Genomic DNA, 20,147 nt, shown 5'->3' with positions numbered 1-20,147 from the left:
TCCAGCTTTGTCTCAGACGTCGTTCTTTTCTTGAGTGGATTTTACTTGGAACACTTTGTCAAGTAGAACAGGGGACTTGAGCACAATTCATAACCTTTTGTTGTGCAAACAGACTCTATAGAGCAGGGGTAGTCAACACGGTGCCCGCGGGCGCCTGGTTGCCCGCAGAGACCATGTGAGTTGCCCACCACACCTATTCTAAAAATAACTAGTCACCATGAAATTCCTTATAAAAAATTATAGTTGCTGTTCTTTTTAAATCAAAAATACTTACATTAATACAGATTTTAAATTACAATATTTATTATAATTTTTTTTTTTTTTTTTAACAAAAATGTCTTCGGTGTAAATGAACTCTGACCGTGTCCGAGTCAAAGTTCACTGCGCATGTCAAACCACCACGTCACTGCTGATGCGTCCGGACGCAGACACTTTGGGAAGATAGATGTGGTTTTTACCCCCAAAACATGACAGACAAGTGAAAGAGAAAACATTATTTTCTCGATGACTGGGAGGAAGAGTTCGTTTTCACGACAGTGAAAGATAAATGTGTGTGTCCTATTTGCGGGGCGACTATTGCGTCGGCAAAGCGGCACAATGTGGAGAGATGCTACTTTAGCCGCTACAAAGCTTCCATGCTAACTAGCCACCTGGTAGCGCACATAGACTGTATGCGCACTACGGACAGGAAAAGCCTGGGACTTAAAGGCAGCTTTGACATCTACAACGCGGCGAAAAGTTTCTCCGTGGAGAAAAATGTACCATTAGAAAAGCTTGTTTCATTGACGACAGATGGGGCTCCTCCATGACGGGTCGCCATGCAGGCTTCATTGTACGATGCAGAGGTGATCCAGACTTCCCAACATTCCTACATTACCACTGCATCATTCACCAGCAGGACATATGTATGTACAAAAGTGGCCGGATTTGATCATGTGATGACTCGTGTCGTGAAGATCATAAATGGCTCCAAAGCCAAACAACCAGGACATTGAAGGTGCTGCTGGAGGAGCTTACAGCTGAACATGGTGACCTGTTACTACATACAGAAACCCCATGGATCAGCAGGGGAACAGTTTTGCAGCGTTTTTGTCACTGTTGGCCGAAATCGAAGAGTTCCTGCAATCCAAAGGGGAAGACACCTCGCTGCTTGAGGACACTGAGTGGATTCTTGCCCTTGCATTTTTAACGGACATCACTGGGAAACTGAACCATCTGAACTGTGAGCTGCAAGGTAAAGGTAAGACATGATAAGCTCTGCAATGCCAGGCTTCCCACTAACACACATTTACAGACAAAGAAAGAGGTAACATGTTGTCATTCAAAACACCGTGCCATTACACAGAAATGTGAAAAATAATTAGTTGAAATCATGTAATGATTTGTTGTTATGATCTGTTAAAAATGTTGCAATGTTGGTGAAAAATGCTGGTGATTAGTACTAATGTGATAGGATTCATTTCAAAATGTGAAAGAGTTGATTTGTGGTTTGCACAAATGAAGCCTGATTTGATGACAGTTAATGATTTCCTATAAATGTTACAAGTGATAATTTGCAAAGAAATGTAACTGGTGTGATTTTGAACAAAATGCTGCAAATATGCTGATTCATACAAAACTGCCAAGAAAGATATTTACCAAAGTTTCAGAGATGGGATACCTATGACTATTAAATATTGGAACAGATTTCCATGTATGTGTGTGTTTCCTACCATCATTGTTGTGGAAATCGTTGTTAATAATTATTGTACGGAATAATTAACATAAATGTGATCAGACAGTCTTTTTACATATTATTTTCATTATTATTATTATTGTTTAAAGATGATGGCACAAGTTTGCTACTGAGGAAGTTTGTATCAAACTTCGTACTACTCAGTACCCTTGAAGTTGCTCTCAGGTTCAAAAAGGTTGGTGACCCCTGATTTAATGTGATCTTCATTAAAAAAAACTGCTTTTCTTTCAAAAATAAGCACCTTTCTAAGCCCAAACTTTTAAATGGTAGTGTATGTAACACAGGATAACAATATATCTTAACAACTGAGAAGCTATAACAAGAAGAAATTACTTCAGCTTTTAATTGTATCACAACAGTTGCTTTTTTTTTTCAGTCAATCCATCAGCAGTTGTTTCAAATCTATTCTTGCCATTATTAGGTGTGAGAAACTGTTTGGCAACATCTGTCTTCATTTACAGTCTGAACACAGAGTATTAACTCACTGCAGGCTGGTAGAAGTAGGTGAACCTTCAATTTAGGGATTTGTAGAACCTCCCTCAGCAACAACAACCCCCATTGAACTCTCACAGCAATGCAGAAAATTTCTGGACTGGGCCTCGTGACAAAACTCAGCTCATCAATATTTCCGGGATATCTTGGTTAAACATCTCTCTTCAGGTCATTCCACAGCATCTTGATTGGGTTTGCTTCAGGGTTCTGACTTGGTTCTTCCAAAACTTGACTTTCCACTCCGCTGTTGATGAGTCACTTCTAGTGGCCTCTCCTCAGCTCCAGGTCATGGACAGCCGCCCTGACATTCTCCTGTAAAATTTCCTCGTACAAGTTTGATTTCATTGTTCCCTCAATGATTCCAAAGCAGCCTCCAACCACGATGCTCTCTGCACCGTGTTTCTGTTTGGGGATGAAGCTTTAATGCTGCAGTGTGGCGCCATTTTCCCTCCAAACATAGACTTGTGCATTTTTGCCAAACCTTTGTCTCATCAATCGACAGAACACCGTCCCAGAAATGTTGTGAAACATCCAGGCGGTCTTTTGCAAACTTGAAATGTGCAACAATGTTTTCTTTTTTTCGTGGTTTCCTCTCCCACGAACGCCACTGAACACATGAAGAACAATTTTGGCAAGTTGTAGAGAAGTTTGGCTGTTTTTGTGAGTGCTTTTCAGCGCTTTAAGTGTGGTTTTGGTGTGATCTTTGCAGAGCAGACATTCGTAGGGACAGTAGCAACAGTCCTGAATTTGTCCAGCTGCAGACTGATGAACACACAGGTCTTTATAAATGACTTTGTAGCCTTTTCCAGCTCCATGTGTCTCAATAATGCTTCTTCTAATGTCCTGTAACAGTTGGGATTGAGATATGGATCACACTTAGCAGTCTTTGCTGAGAACTGGTTACTTTTGTTCATAGGGTGAAGCATCTCTACAGCCCACACTTCCATTTATTTGTTAATCTTTTATTTATCTCCTTAATTGGAACACAAAGCAGCTTTTGGAGAAGCACAGAAGTTTGCATATTTTATTTCAGCCTAAACTTTGAGTTATTACTTAAAATGTAGGCGTTGTAAGTACAAAAATCTGTGTGATATTAGCTTAGACAGACTACATTTGCCCACGGTTTTTACTTGGATGAAGATCGGACCATATTTCATGAGAAATCAATGTAGGAGTCCTGGTAAATCCAAAGCATTCACGAACTTTAATGTAAAAACTGTAATGTACCATCTGCCCACTGGGGGGAGACATTGAGCTGCTGTATGTGCAAAACAAAAAACCCTAACTGATAGGTTGTATCCATTTGCTCAACGAAACTTAAAATCTGTTATAAATTAATCCATGACTACTCCAGTTTTAAAAATGCAACTTTTCATTCATCATTTGTGACCTTTTTTTTTTTTTTTTTAAATCAGGCTTCATCCAGTTAATAACACACTATCACTCACTTTTTCCCGTAAGAGCTTTTATGACTGAGATCATTTTGCAGTAATATTTTCAAAACTTGATTATTAACAGTTGTACTTGGCTCTGGGACACACCAGCACTTGCTGTTTAGCGGTTGTTGGTCATTTTTTAAGATGGAAAAGTTCACTTTCTTCCTTCATTTTTTAATCTGCAATGCCTTGTTTTAGAGAGTGTTTATTCCTGCTGGCAGCTCTTCCAGACTGTATAAACTCTTTGGTATGAAGGTATTTACCTGCGCTTAAGAGCACTTTTAATGAAAAGAGCCTCTGTGTGCTTTGTCAGGCTCGTGTCTGACTTCACTTGGCATGATTCACCATCTCTAAGATCTCTTAAAAATAGTTGCAGTGATTCATCTTGCTGTACATCACATGGAGACGTGGAACATGTCGGGTTCAAAGAACAAAGGAAACGACGACGGGCCAAAACTCTGGCGTGTTCGCAGAGGAAAACACACACAGATTTATAACAGCAGAAATCTGGCTTGGCTCAGAGTCACACCAGCGCTGAGAGGAAATGCATATTTGCTGGTTGCTTTACGTTGTCTGTTTCTGTGTCCCGGCCTGTTTTAGTTGACAGTGATGTCGTAAAACTAAACACTCTGATGAGACGGAGGATTATAAGTCTGGAAAACCGGGTGGAGTGAACTAAATGACTGTTTAATAGGTAGCACTTTTCTCTCTCACACACACACACACACACAGAGAGACACAGACACACACACACACACACACACACACACACACACTCTTCTGTTAATTATAGGTGATAACTTCGCTCCAATACTTGCAGTGTCATCACATAAAATAACTTTATTTTAAAATTAAAACAACACAGATCTTTCTTTCCACCAGCAGCTGATCCAGTGCATCACAGCTCTCTCTTATGAATCATAACTCCTTTGGTGATTTATCGGACAGTAAGAGAGCACCGATGGCTTCATGTTGTTCCTTCAAATGTTGAATGTACAAACCACTGACCTATGTGCACATGGTGGATGTAAAAAGATAGAAACCTCTCTTAAAATGCAGCTTGGGGTGAATTTATGACCAAAACCAGCTACCTGAAGTGATTCTCTGACAACTCCCCATGAAGATTTCACAGCATCTTCCATAAACGGCTTGTTTCTTAAACTGGACTCTGAGTCTTCTTGGCTCACGAGGTGACAACATTTCATGAAGTCTTCTCCAAAAGCAGCAATGAAGCAGAGCGATGTCTGTTTCATCCTCTGCTACCTGACCCTTTTCCCTACTGTGGCCGTTTGAGGTTTCCCTGTAGCTTTGATAAAGTCCTTGGTGATCACTTCCTCCTCGCCCAGCCTCCGGACGCAGCGCTGGACCACTCGGAGGACCTTCTGTAACCTGCGGTCCAGAGCTAAGAGGTGGGGCTCGGTCAGGACCGGACGTAGAGGGTCTCCCTCAAGGGATTCCCTCATCACGTCGCTGAGCCTGAACTCTGATCGGGCTAGGAGCTGCAGCCTCAGCAGCGTGGAGCGTTTTATCCTGAGGAACAAGAACAGAGGAGCGAGTACATGAACCCATAAACCTGCCAGCGGGTTTGAAAAGCATGTTGTCTATAAGATATCACTTAAATTACATCATTTACCAGAGTCAGACACTGTAAAAACGGAAAGAATCGTCAGATTTTCACCTTTTTGTTGGGCCAAGTAACCAAATTTAAGCCTAAAATCAGGATGTTTAATCAAAATCACTTCATTGTACATACATTTGCCCAAAATATATTGTTTATTCTAACCAGATTCTGTAAAAAACTAACATTTCTGCTGTACTCAACACAACTGAGAAAGAGAGGAGACAAGCAAACAAATAAAACATGTAAGTAGAAAAACATCAGTGGCATGTGGAGCCCACATTTCTTTCCAGTTTTTGTAATAACTGTGGGCACTTGGAAAAATGTTGCACACATGTTGATTCTAGCATTTTTTCAATTTTGGAAAATAAGTAATCAAAAAAATCTAACTTTTGTTTTTCTTTTTTCCATGATTTATGGCATAACTTTCATACTGCATGCTGCACATTTCTGAGTTCTTGCTCCTTCTTCATGGTTGTGCTGTTTCCATACAGGTGCAGGACTTTGTATAGCAGTTAAAAATGAGCTCAAAGTGAGGAGAAATGTGACAGGAGCAAAGTAAGATCCAGCTTGGAGTTCAGAGGGTTAACTTGGTTTGGTTCATGATGCAGCAGCGAGACGGTTCACAAACACTCGGCACAGGGATACTCATTACTCCAGTCCTGGCTGAATTACAGTGGCTCCTCATTCATTATAGAATCCAGATTCTGTTGGTTGCTTTTAAATCTCTACATGCTTTGGCTCCAGTCTACTTCTCGGAACTCTTAACCTCTTATTTTGCACCTAAACTGCTCAAATCAGACAATCAGCATCTGTTAAAAGTTCAGCATTCCAGGCTTTAACAAAGGAGTGTCGTGCTTTTATATGCTTTATTTGTCTCATTTTTAGAACAGCTGAGTTCAAAAAGCTTTTAAAAACCCACCTGCACAGATTGGCATTGTATTTTATATTGGTCTTTCTAATGTTTTATGGCTGCTCTTTTAATGGTCTTTTCTAACATTTTATTGTCTTTCTTAGTGTTTTATTGTTGCTTTTTTTTTTGGGTAAATCACCTTGCAGCGCTGGCTTTCCAAAGTGCTACAAAAATAAGTTAATAATAATAATAATAATAATAATAATAATAATAATAATAATAATAATAATAATAATAATAATAATAATAATAATAATAAAAATAAAAATTAAAAAAAAAAGATTTGTAAATGCTGCCTTATAAATTCCAGACAGCTCCTTGTGGGTCATTCCAGAAGTGGAGGACATTTTTTGTCCCACCCATCACATTTCAAAAAATCCATGTACAAAACACTAAAACAAGCAGTTGTGTAAATGTACTTTTCCTGAGACCAAATGTTAAAAAAAAAAAAAAAAAAAAGATTTTTAAAATACCAAATAAGTGTGGAGTTCCCCCTAAAATGCTGTTTTTCTCTTGTCCCACCCCTCTGATGACCAAATTGAATCACAAATAAAACAGTTAAAATGAAATTTAAATCTCCCTTTTTTTGGGTATTTTTTTCACTGATATCTCTGGTAATTGTGGGAATTTTTTTTTTGAATCAACACAATATTTTAAATAATAATTATCATGGTTAGCATAACCTTTTTAGCTGGTAGAAGAAGAATAAAACAGTGAACCACAATACACTGGAAGTTTTCCTAAAGAATGGGGAGAGCAAAGCTATGTCCTCTCATCTGTTTTTCATATTTTCATAACATTGTCATTCTTTTTACTTTTTTCTTTACTGTTTTCCATCAGTAAGTTTGTCCTCTTGGTCGGCAGTAACAGCTAGCTAAATATCTAGCTTCTGCTGCTGAGAAAAAGCTAACATTAGCATGGATTAGCAACCCTGCTAGCAAACAACAAATAAAACATGGAATAAAAATGTTACCACTGACGTGTAAACTGAGCCAATCAAGCCTTTGATCGTTTATTACCTAATATTGAGGAATATGTAGCAGAAAATTGTAAAAGAGAAGAATTTTTTTTTTGAAAAATTTTGAAGCCCAAATGTCCTCCAATTCTGGGATGACCTTTATGTACTTGCACAATTCTGGTAAAATCTGTCAGCTCTAACTCCACAACAAACCCATTAGACTGACTCTACTCACATGCAGCACTGAGACAGAGGAGCCAGGATGGACGTCTCATCCTGAGAGTGTTTCCCAAACCTGAACACAGGATGTGACACCAAATGTGATGAAGAAATGAAACTTCTACACGTCAGTTCACAACAATATAACTCCTGCTTTATAATTCTGTCTCACCCTCTGGCATTGTCCAAGTGGAGGAGGAAACCTTCATCCCCAAATTTGGTAAAAATCTCGTAGTGGTGTCTGTCCATGTTACCTGTAGTAGAAGGCAAAAACTTGCTAACATAAAGGGAAAGATTGGTTGATGTGGCATTTTTTAGTGCTTTTATATACAGTCGATAATCCAGTGGATTAAAATACCCGTCAGAAAGTCGAAGATGGACATGTCTATGATGTTAAGGAGCCTGTTGCCTGAGTTGTACGGATAGAGCTGCTTCACTGTGTCGCAGTAGAATGGATTCACTTCCCACCTTTAAAAAACACAAACGAGAGGAACGAAAAGTGATTTATAGAGAATATTATTAGAGAATCGAATAAACATTTGTTATAATGTTAGCAAACTGTCTAAATTTCCATACAAGATTTATTTTGCTCTGTTTGTTAGAGGCTGCTCTTACAATTCTAAAAGTCAGTAAATAATCCCTATATTATTTTGTTCTTTATATAATATTAAACTGATGTAACCCAACTACAGTGTCCTTAAAAAGGCAGGTGGTCTCCACTGCTGTCACTGATTTCAGTTATTTATGGCACATAAAGGGAAATCATTTCCATTCATTTGTTGCAAACTGACATCAAAAGTTACAAAGCTGATGAATGAAAAGAAATATAACTTGAAAGAACAACTCTTTTGTCCTAAAATGGAAAAAAAGATGAGCATCAAATTTATTTAATACCTTTATGTAAATGATATGGTTTCAGTAGCAGAAACATCCTGGCTACCATCATCTCCATCCATCTACAGTCTCCCTCTTTGCCACCTTAATATCTGTTTCCATTTTTATGTAAAGTGACGCTGAGTAAAGTAAATTACGCCTTCATATAAACACCCACTTAAGCTGTGAACCTGAAAACAACAGTTGAGCTGCTAAACTGCTTTCAAGACATACAGAAGTCAAAGTTACCAAATTTCCTGCTTCTAAACACAGATAAAGCAAAGATATTGATAGTAGGTCAAGATAATGGAAAAATCCAATTCTTCATTTATCATATCAGACAGTTTCTTTCAACTAAAAATATCTTTTACTATTTATCACTAATTGATTAGACTCCTGTAATGCCTGCAATCTGCTCATCTATCGCTTTGATTTTGACCCAGGTTTTAAAAATGAGCACATTTCACTGACTTCACTAAAGTTGCTTCCTGTTGTCCTCAGCACTGATTTCAAAATGTTGCTGCCCTGAAAGGTCTCAACTCTGATTACTTATCTGAAATCTTGTTGTGCTATCCTGCCACGAGATCCTCGAATGTGTAATTTTTTGATGTTCAAAGATCCAAAATTGACAAAGAAAAAAAGACGGTAGAATGTTTGAAATCAGGGCTTCTTGGTGACCTACCTGAGTGGATCAGGGCCTTTAAAATGTCATTTAAAACACACTTTTAAATGCTTTTTTGTGTGTTATTTGTGTCTCTTTTTTAAATTTATTATTATTATTTTAACTTGTGTGTCTCCCTTTGTGTTTTTAGTATTTATGACTGTTAGTTTGTTTTATCTCAGTCAAATTTTAATCTGTTTTGTACATTGATCTGCATTTTAAAAGTTGCTGTATCAGGTTTATTGTTACTAGTACTATACACTCTATATTATAATAGGCAGTCCCAGTGTCGGCCAAAGACATAGCCCTGTCAGTACTGATGTCAGGATATCCTCACTGAACAGCACAAAAACCATTAATCAGCCTACCGTGCTTTAAAATAATAATTTCTCTCGGGTGAACAGAGGTTGGGATCTTACTCTTCGCGTCCGGTGAAGGTGTAGGAGCGTGTCCAGGGGTTGGGGATGGAGATGCGGGGGGCGATGCTGAGGCCGGGCAGGTAGGCAGACAGGGATCCCTCCAGCAGGTCGGGGCGGCCGCACACTGCATATTCAGTCTTACACACATACAGGCACTTGGCAAAGAAACACGTGTTGTTGGCTGTTTTGAAAGCAAAACGAGAAAAGAAAAAATGAGTTCACACGCAATGACAAGCTTTTCGATCAACTCTGCCTTTCTCTGTGCTGGACGCCATATCATCAGCAAAGAAAAACATGAAACCAGAACCTAAATAATTCATCGATAAGCTTATGTTTATACTGATAGGCTTGTTTGGTCACCTTGTTACACCCCTGCCAGGAAAAAATACTTTATGTACACTACTGTTCAAAAGTTTGGGGTCACCCAGGCAATTTCATGTTTTCCATGAAAACTCACGCTTTTATTCATGTGCTAACATAACTGTACAAGGGTTTTCTAATCATCAGTTAGCCTTTCAACACCATTAGCTAACACAATGTAGCATTAGAACACAGGAGTGATGGTTGCTGGAAATGTTCCTCTGTACCCCTATGGAGATATTCCATTAAAAACACATTTTAACATTAACAATGTCTAGACCGTATTTCTGATTAATTTAATGTTACCTTCATAGAACAAAGTGTATATAACTTTTTCAAAAAGAAAAAAGAAACTATAAAAATATTTGAGCTGCTACAGACTTTTAATACTTCAACATTTTTCCGTTTAAAAAAAAAACAACAACAAAGTAACACAAACTACAGGAGACACGAAAAAAGTTCCACATTTTGGTAAAACCAGATATTTACCAAGCAGGTATGAGAGTGGTGTCAGTCTTTTTTATTTTTATTTAATTTTTTTTTTACATATAAATCTGAAGAGCTAGACAAAAATGTATAGTTTAACCTCTTCCATCCAGGAGATCCTTGTACCAGTCTAAAAATGTTTGGTTGAGTTGCAGCTGAGAGGCTTGAGAACAAGTTAAATGAAACCAGTGTCGCCGCCTTTTTCGTACAAGATGGTATTTTGCTCGAATTTTGATAATGTAGAAGTAAAAATCTAAGCTTTTGCTGAAGTTGTTCAGATCTTACCCTAAACTGGTAATAAGAACAGTTTATTAGATCTGAAAATTCTCCAAACTGTCTCTTATCCATACAGATTATTGTGATACAGACGTCTTTATTGGGGTGGAATTTTTAAAAAGGAGTTCTCAGGGTTCTTTACCTGGTGAGGTGAAGAACACAGCTCTCAGGTCTTCATTGTGGGTCACTTGGAGAACTTCTCCTGTGACGTTCACCAGCCTGCCAGCGACCGGCGGGACCCTCTGGAAGTCCAGGATCCTGAATCAGAAGAAAACCCGCATAGAAGTGAGTTATCTGCTTCTACTTTTCAGTCCCTGCTTGCATAAATGTAAATGTATTGTGGACCTCCTGAAGATGATTGCAGTCTCATCTCTGTCTCCTCACCTCATTTCACAGGAGCCCACGCTTCAGTTTTACTGATTCTTATCAATGGATGCGTCCCCTCGACAGCCTCCGCACTGTGTAATTCAGTCGGCTGTGTTTATACACACTATCAAGAGCTTACACCTCCCCGAGGGCCAGTCGTGTCTCACAAACAGTAATCAAGCAACAATCAGTGTGTGGAGCTGAATTGCTGTTTTTAAAATTGATGGCCTTCCCCAACCCCTGATTGCGAGTGATAATGATAAGGGCCTGTGGCAGCCGAGTCAGACACAGCAGAGAGAGACGACATGCTGCCACGGACTGAAAACATGTTCAATTAAAAATAGGAGGGGGCAGAAAGTGTGAAACGGATGTCCAGAATGTGAGCAGATATACAGTACACTGTTTTGAGTGTAATTCCAGTAACTGTTTGAGCTGCTGGCTCCTCTAGTTGTTGTCTGCAGCTTTATGTGTGTGGCTTCTTAATGACACCGTCTGGCTCCGATGACTGTATTTCAGAGCGAATCACCTCACCTCAGCTAATGTGCTATTGCATCAAGATGTGTGTGTCCTCATCTGTGTCCAAACACTGTGGTTTCCACTGATCAGCGAGTTGGGAAATCCTGGGCTGGGCTCACATGTTGCAATCTTTCTGGAGGCTTGCTGACGCATTCTGGGGTAGAAGGAGACTCTTTTTTTCTGTTTGTTGGAGAGTATGTGGAATTTTTATCATTTTTTTTTTTGTTTTTGTTTATCAGTGTGTGCTATTACAACAGCGTGTTTCTGTGATTACCATCTAATTTAATTACTGTTCCTCTAAGGCACAGTAAATGTTTTTGATCATTTCTGTGGTTTCTACCATCTGAACTTCAACAAGACTAAGAGTCCACAACCGGGGTGATGGCACGAATGCTGATGCACGCTTACGGTGGTATGTTTACCATATTCAACTGCAAGTTAATGTTCTAGCATTTGCTAATTAGCTCCAAACACAAAGGGAAATTTGACCTGATGATGACATTTATGAAAAGTCATCAAAGTTATTGCAGTTCTTCAGTCAGAACCGTCCGTACCAAAGGCCAATCAACTGATATTGCCATCAACAGAACAACTAGCACGACTGAATATTAATATAATGAACAAGAGCATACACAAGCTGTGAAAGAAATATTTAGATCCAATGTAAAAGTACTCTATTACAAGGAAAAATCCTGCTTAAGTAAAAGCATAAAAGTATTAGCAGCAAAAATGAAGTTAGTACTTCATTTTTAGTACTTCTTGATATATATCATCATTAGATTATTAAAACTGAAGCTTCAGTGCATCAGCAGCAGACAGCAGATGAATCTAGGGGATTGTCAGATGATTAATGGGAGAGAAAAGAAGAAAAAAAAAGTTCTGATACAAAAATCTGTGTTGAATTTTTGGACTTTTTGTCTATGATTTTTATGGATATTGGATTTGAACATCTATTGAAATGAAATAGGGGCTACACAGTGGCTTGGTGGTTAGCGCTTTCGCCTTGCAGCTAGAGATCCCTGGTTTGCGTCCTGGACTTCCAGGGATCTTTCTGCATAGAGTTTGCATGTTCTCCCTGTGCATGAGTGGGTTTCCTCTGGGTGCTCCGGCTTCCTATCACAGTCCAAAAACATGCTGAGGTTAATTGTTTATTCTAAATTGTCTGTAGGTGTGATTGTGAGTGTGATTGTTTGTATATGTAGCCCTGTGATAGACTGGTGAACTGTCCAGGGTGTCCTCCGCCTTCACCCTAAGTCAGCTGGGATACGCTTCAGCCTCCCGCAACCCTAATGATTAAACAGTGCAGATAATGGATGGATGGATGAAATTAAATCATGTGAAGTGATGTCAAGTGTAGAAGAATGAATCACTTTTTGGTGAAGCTTTTAACAGTCCACGTATGTATCCTCAGCTACACACTGAGAACAATGTGCTGTATTTTAAAAGCTCATTATTTTATCCACAGTGTCAGACCTTCATCGCAAAGGTAACTCACGCTATCATATAAATGCAGGGAAGTAGAAAGTACATTATGTCCCTCTGAAATGTAGTGGAAGGAAATTGCAAAGTATCATAAAATTGAAATACTAGTAGTAAAGTACCCTAAAACTGCGCCTAAGTAAAGTACTTGAGTAAATGCCCTTATTAACTTTCCACCACTGGTGTACCCATGGAAATAAGTGGCACCAATAAAATAACAGATGTGTAACCAAAACCAAAATTACCCCCAAGCATTGCTGTCGCTTCGTTTTAAAGAGCAAACAGTAAAAACAGCCAGAGTGTGAAACTGCAAACACAATAAAGTGATAATGAGGCTGCACCTGTCCAGGTGGAAAGCAGCGATCTCTGCGTTGTGTCTCTGGAAGTCGACAAAGTAGAACGAGTCCTCTGGAGTCTCCTCGTCCCTCTGCTGCCTGAGACACACACAGACACACACAGTGATGAAGCTGCCAGTCACTATGGTCTCCTCTGTAACATATAATCAACAAGACATTTACTGTAATGTTAAGAAGCAGCCTCAGGATGAACACATTAATTAAGACACTTACTGCTAGACTTACTGTACTGTTATATAATTATGTAACTTAATGCAATTTTTCATGGCATGTTGGATTTCACATCAGCTCCATGCTTCAACCGCACACTCAGAGGCGGAAAGTACATTTACTCAAGTACTGTGCTTCAGTGTAATTGTGACAGACTTCACTCAAATATTTCCATTTTATGCTGCTTTATACTTTCACTGTTCTTCATTTTAAAAGGAAATTATTGTACTTTCAGCTCATCTGACAGCTTTAGTTCCTTTAAGATGAAGATTTTACAGAAGATGAAGACAACATAACAAGCTTTTCAAATACAACGCATTATTAAAGATTAAACCAGTGGCTTTCAACTTCTTTGAGCTTTTGATGTCTTACAAAAAGCAGTGTGCAGCCAGTCAGATTGCAGATGTCTTTGAGTTCCACCAAATGGATTTTTTTCCCCCCTACAAACTGCTCACTTGGTTTCATTTCCATATCTGTTCAAATGATCCAATATCTCACTGAAAATCAAAGGTTAATAAAACTGAAACATGAAAACAGATTTGTGCCTCAGAATTTTGTTTATTCTTCTTCCTTCTAACATAAATCATCCGATGACACCTCAGATTTATCTGCTGTTTCTGTGTATAAAAGCGAATATAAAGTAGTTCAAATCTTCCGCAGCTGCAACAGTAACATGCTGCTGACACACGGATGCTTCACTATTAATAATCTAATGGTGTCATATATAATAATATATTATTCAAAGGGAACAAACCAGAATTTTTACTGCTAATACCTGTAGGACTTTTCCATGTAATGGATGTAACGGAGTATTTCTACATCACTATATTGCTAGTTTAATTAAAATGAAGGATCTGAATACTTCTTCCATCACTGCATATATAGTGTTTTTGATCAAAATGAGGTAATTATAAAATCTAGATTCACCTCATTGGTTTGAACATGGCTTTTGCAAAGTTCTTCATTTTCAGAGCCAGCTTCAAGTGATGTCCGCTGGGTTTCACCACTGTAGGAGAGACACACAAAGAAGATGCATACGAGTTTAAATGAACCAACTTTCTATCTGTTTATTATTTAGAAACTGACTCCCACTTTACGCCGAGTCAAATCTGTGCTTGAACATTAGAGAAAAAATGAGCATCAGGTAACAGAGTCGGTCTTGGAGTTTTCAGCTTTGAATCCCCAGAGGCCAGTTTGAACTATGGAATATTTTCTGGGTCTGCCTGTTCCCTGTGATAAAGTAATTGGAGGTTAGTCACACAGCTTGCGCTCTTTCAGCGGGCAGCATTCCTCCCTCTCAGTCAGTGTGTATATTATGTCACAGCAGTAGGCCAGACTAACCACACACACGCCGGGGACCTTGCAGCTTTTTGTGGCTGATGAACGGCGTCGCCCTTTTGGTCACTGAAATAATGAGGAAGTTTCATGAGGTTAAATTTAAACACGAGGGACTGATTGTTTTGCTGCTCACTTCTTTCTTGGCAGTAAATCATGTTTGTGTGGTCACAGAGACAGGACAAAATGAATAGAACTGGCTTCATCTGTATTGGTCTGTGTTGGAGTCAAACACATACTATGAAGTTACGATTATGACTAAAATATTTAAAAAAACTGAGGTATTTTTAATCCTTAAGGCTCACATTAGTAGCTGAGAAGCACATTAGACACATGTGTTCTATCCATTTGTAAGCCTCATTAAGTTCACTTAGCCAACAGCTAGCTGCAACAGTACTCCATCCATCTATTGTTTGTCATGTCAGTGACTTTCAATTATCCATCCGTGCATTTGCAGCTTTGTCTTGCATGTGGCTCTGAGGTAAAGTAGGAGATGGCAGCGTAGGTGGTGGCTGCTGTGCGAGACGTTGGCTTCCCTCTGAGCACAAAACACATCAAACATTCAATTAAGAGCTCTGTCTTTGAACCCGAATGAATGCCTGGTGTTTATGCCCCAGAGCAAGTGTCTTACACGAGGAGACAAATCTGAATTTTGGTGCCAAACCAACAGCAAAATCCGCATTATCACAAAGGCGGCAGTGTGTTAGTCTTCCGATGGTACCGCCAGGCAGAGAGGAGAAGCAGGGAGGGAAACAAAACAGAGAAACAAAGAGGCGAGTCAGAAATCATGCTGTTACACACTGCGCGCAAAAAGCAGAATTACCCAGCGTGAGATAACGAACATAAAAACCCAAACTCCCTGGAAAGTCTCATGAAAGGCAGGGGTGAGCAGACCATACCTTGAGTGCAATCACAGGCTCCTTTTAGGGCTTTCTCATCTTGAGTGTAATCTGGAAGAGAATTGATCAAAATACAGGTTTTATATGTAGAACACTGAACAAAAATGACCATACTGAGTGTAAAGCATACATTTTTTAAAACCGATTCCCTGCATAGGCTACATAGGTTTTAAATCCCATTCACCTGCGCTGACGACTGCCATGTTCTGCATGTCCTTGAGGAGCTGCAGGACAGCGGGGTCATCACGGGAGTACAGAGCGTAGCGGTTGATTCCCAGGTGGAACTTCATCCAGCTGGCGTCAGGGTCGTAGGTCACTTCATGCTCGGTCACGCTGATGTTGGCCACAGCTGCCGCCTCACTGTACAGCTTCATATGTCTGAGGAGGAAGAACAGAGGTTACAGGACATTATGATCTCTCCAATCTAGTACCAGAACTTTAAGAAAATAGTTGACATATTCACTTGCTGTAAGGAACTTTTTCTGTAAAACGACTATAAATTCTGTGTTAGTTAAAATCAAGGTGGCTGACTTAAAGAGGCCAGGGCTTCTGCTTTGGCTGAACCTGAGTCAGCAACTGTAACCCAGTAGGACCCAAATATAGAAAAAAAGAGCAAAAAATAAGCAAATTAAACAAAAAAATATACATATATATATACAATCAAGCCTAAAATTATTCATACCCCTAGCAAATTTTAACTTAAAGTTACTTTAAAATGTAAACAAAAGCTGAGAAATGATTTTTTCCATAATGATGCCTCTTGCACATCATCTTATTATCTTTTGGGAAATACCTGCGTCATTTCCAATCCCCCAAAAAAAGTTGCTGGTTGAATGAAAGTAACTTTAAGTCAAAATTTGTTACGGGTGTGAATAATTTCGAGTTTGACTGTGTGTGTGTGTGTGTGTGTGTGTGTGTGTGTGTGTGTGTGTGTGTGTGTGTGTGTGTGTGTGTGTGTGTGTGTGTGTGTGTGTGTGTGTGTGTGAGAGAGAGAAAATATAATAACACTAAAACTAAAATAAAATTATTATTATTATTACTATTATTATTAGGTATATATAAACCCAAATATATATAAAAATATTGCAAAACATAAAATAAAACAAAATAAATAAAAGATAACAAGTTAAATATAACAGAAAATAATAAAAAGCATATATATATATATATATATATATATATGTAATAGATAATATAATGACATATAATAAAAAAATAGAACTGATGTATTTTTACAACAGTGGGTTTTACAGGGTTAAACTACTTCCTCGGTCATTGAATAAACCTCTCAAAATTCATCTTTCTAAGTTCCACATATAGAAATTTTCTCTTTTAGAAAAAAATCCTTTCCTGCCTTAAAACGGCCTAATACATGAATCTATAAAATCGATCATATGTCTTCTAGCAAATAAAATGACACATAAAAACACCATATGGGCATGTTAGCAAGATAAAAAAAAAAGCAGTTTTTATTGGAGAATGTCTTCAAGCAACTGCTATATGGGAATCCCAAGCAGGAAGGTTAAAATTACTCCGAACATTTTTTATGGCCAGTGTTTCATTTTGTGTAGCCCACAGACTTGCAGCTCTGTTTGGTTCCAGAAATTTGTGGCATGGACTTGCATTCAACGGGTTTTATTTTAGAGCAGGTCATACATAAATGCATTACAAACAAAGGAAAATCTGAGAAAGCGTGTTGGGAGACAGACATTTACTAAATATACAAAACACATCGTGGTTTACAGCTAGTTTTATTTGCCAATTTACACTTGTGTCCATCTCTCATTTACTATATTCAGCCCAGTTTTATATTAAATTTCTCACTTATGGGCTTTATGTTGTGTTCAAATGCAGTTACAACAAATTTAAAATTTCCGCAGACTCCTTCCATTCACCTCCAGCTAAAGCAGAAGCAAGAATAATTGGATGCCAAAAGAAAGCAGCCTGTGGTGAGAGGAGCACCACATGGCTGGAGCTGACCACACTGAGTGGGTCTGCTCAAACAAACTTCATCAGAGGCTGGAATGACTTTTGGAGATAATGGGCTAAAAATATGTGTTTGTTTGTCGGTCATCCTGCCATCTCAGCAGCCAACCAGAAGTGACAGATTGGGCTAATCAGGACTCTGGACAAGTGCAGACCACAGAGTGTGCAGCAGTACAGAGAGCTGAAGTGGAAAAGGGATTCTTGCATGCAATGGAATCGCACAACACACGCAGCATGCACATTAAAACTGCCTCATTTGAGCTGTGTGTGTCAAAATGTGTTTATTGCAACGTTGAGATGCTGCTGCTGCTGCTGCAAGATTTTGCAACAAGCCTCTGGGCTATCCATTGTTTTTGTGCACATTTGTAAGGCAGCAGAGAGCGAAGATCCATTCCTCATATTTCTTCTTATTTTCCACCTTAAGAGCCCAAAATCTGTATCTCTCGGAGGGAGTGCACTGTGTCGGGATAGACAGACAGCCTCACAAGCCAAGACAGCTACAGCTCCCAAAGATTAACTTGGATTTTAGCTGCTTTAAGTCCCTGTTTACCTTAAAGATCCAGACACAAGCTCTCAGAATCACATGTTTGTGAGGGGTTTCTGCTTCAGCCCACTTGACATGAGGCTTTTATGACGCACAGAATTGTGAACACATTCTGCTATCTATCTGTGGGTGTATATCCATCACCACGAACAAAGTGCATTCATGGATGTGTTGTGTGTGTGTGCTTTAGGGTGGGTTTGACTGTAGTGTCACTGACCCTGCCTCTCGACCACAGTCAAGCCTCAACGCGTGCTCTCCCAGTGGGAACATTCAGCCAAACTGAACATGTTATTCTTTCAAAACGAAGTTAAGTAACACTGACAAGTTTGGATGACTGGCGTTGTAACATTAGAGTCACCGCAGAGAAGATAAACCTCAATGCGATTTCAAAAAGTGACACCCAGAAGCTTACCTTTCCCAGCGTGACACCTTCCTCCTGTAGTACTCGATCAGCTGCTCCGCCTGCAGCAGCCTCTCCTCCGGCCCCAGCGATGGAGTCTGGATGTTGTACAGAGTGTGAGCGAACAGCTTCTCCAGCTTCGAGCCCCCGTCTGCAGGTTCAGGTGTAGCACTGTCCGGCAGCGGCACAGAAGTCCAGTTGGAGAGCAGCGGCGTGGCCAGACCCCCCTGCCTGGGGAGGCTGAGGTTGCCGGGGCCACAGGAACAAGAGTGTGGTCGCCCCAAACTCCTCAGCTTTGGCAGGAGGATGAAGTAGAGGTCAGCAGAGAAGACAGCTGTCAGGGTTGCAGCTAAGAACAGACGGTCTCTTCTCAGCATTGTGGAAATTGGAGTTGAGAAATAAAAGAAACAAGAGAGAAACAAAAGTCCTGACTATATGCCGCTCCAGAGTGTGCGAGGCATCACTTTGCCTTCCTCCGGTCTCCCACACAGTCAGCCAGGCAGAGGCAAGCAGTCACAAGATTGGTCCAAGTCTCTGTCGTTCTCTTTTCTATCTGTGTTTCAGTCTGTTCCTTCCAGCCTCACTTCTTTTTCTTGTCCTCCTCCTCCCTTGGCAGCAACTAAAGAAGGAGCAGAGCTGAGAGCGAGCATGTGTTAGCAACAGTCACTGACAGTTTGGCTGCTTTCAGGGACCTGCTGCTCTGAAGGAAGAGAGAGAGATAGAGTGTGTGTGTGTGTCACTTCATTGTGGGTGTGTGTGTGTGTGTGTGCGCAGGTATGTACACAAACATCAAATGACCGGGTAGCAGATTGAGAGAGCGAGTTAAAGCAGAAGTCCTTGAAGCAGGAAGGGGTGGACACGATGCGCTTCTCCTTATCACAGCAGATCTGAATGAAACCACGTCCAGCTGGTGTATTCACTCTGATGCAACGCATGTGTTGGTGTGCAAGTCCAGTTTTCATTACTGTGTCTGTAAGCTGGCTGCCTTCCTCCACGATTTCTGGCAGGAAGATTGTGAGTGTGTAAATTTACAGTGAGTGTGTGACTTGCCTTGACATCCCTTCTTTTTTTTTCCCAAGAAGGCGTGGAGACGAGCCTCCCTTCCCCTCTGTCATCTTCTTGTCTCCACCCTCCTCCTCCTGATTAAGTCCACTTTCACTTCTCCTTCAGCTTATCAAATCTTCTCTCCTCCGTCATCCCTGCTTGAAACTTTCATCCTCTTTGCGCCTCTCCTCTCATCCCTTCCTGCCCCTCTCTCTTCTCCTTCTCTTTTTGTTTTGCTTCTTTACGCCACAGACCTCCAGTCTGTCTCGCTCCAGGCAAAAAATTCCCAGCTGCACTTTCCTTCCTGCTGCAGTTCCCACACATGAATCCTTCACTTTTCTCTCCTTTTTCTCCGCTGACACACACGGAAAAGGCAGCGCAGGACAAAAACAACAAACACAACTTCTTGCACAACTTCAAAATGAGGAAACACGGGGAAAAATAACACCACGTCTACCTGATTCCTTATGAAAACATACAGTGTATAAATTACGACTGCTGCTTGTTGCCCTTGTCTACCCTAAAAGCCCTCGGCAGCTTTATAGTGAAGCAATGAAAGTCTCACA

The 20,147-nt window shown here is 39.9% G+C and overlaps 1 protein-coding gene across 1 annotated transcript; it reads right to left on the bottom strand.

The window, feature by feature from the left end:
- Positions 1-4,477: 4,477 nt before the first annotated feature.
- fam20a (FAM20A golgi associated secretory pathway pseudokinase) lies at positions 4,478-20,103 on the bottom strand. The gene is made up of 11 exons (XM_023285005.3): positions 18,550-20,103; positions 15,792-15,985; positions 15,608-15,658; positions 14,301-14,379; positions 13,149-13,241; positions 10,589-10,704; positions 9,325-9,505; positions 7,730-7,839; positions 7,544-7,625; positions 7,388-7,447; positions 4,478-5,193 (listed from the first exon to the last, which is right to left on the bottom strand). The coding sequence occupies exons 1-11, from the start codon at positions 18,912-18,914 to the stop codon at positions 4,923-4,925; spliced, it is 1,602 nt and encodes a 533-aa protein (XP_023140773.2). The 5' UTR covers positions 18,915-20,103; the 3' UTR covers positions 4,478-4,922.
- Between the last annotated feature and the right edge of the window lie 44 nt (positions 20,104-20,147).

The sequence above is a fragment of the Amphiprion ocellaris genome, chromosome 18, assembly GCF_022539595.1.
Source record: "Amphiprion ocellaris isolate individual 3 ecotype Okinawa chromosome 18, ASM2253959v1, whole genome shotgun sequence".
In the NCBI taxonomy this organism is placed as follows: domain Eukaryota; kingdom Metazoa; phylum Chordata; class Actinopteri; family Pomacentridae; genus Amphiprion; species Amphiprion ocellaris.
This window is presented reverse-complemented; position numbering and strand designations above follow the sequence as displayed.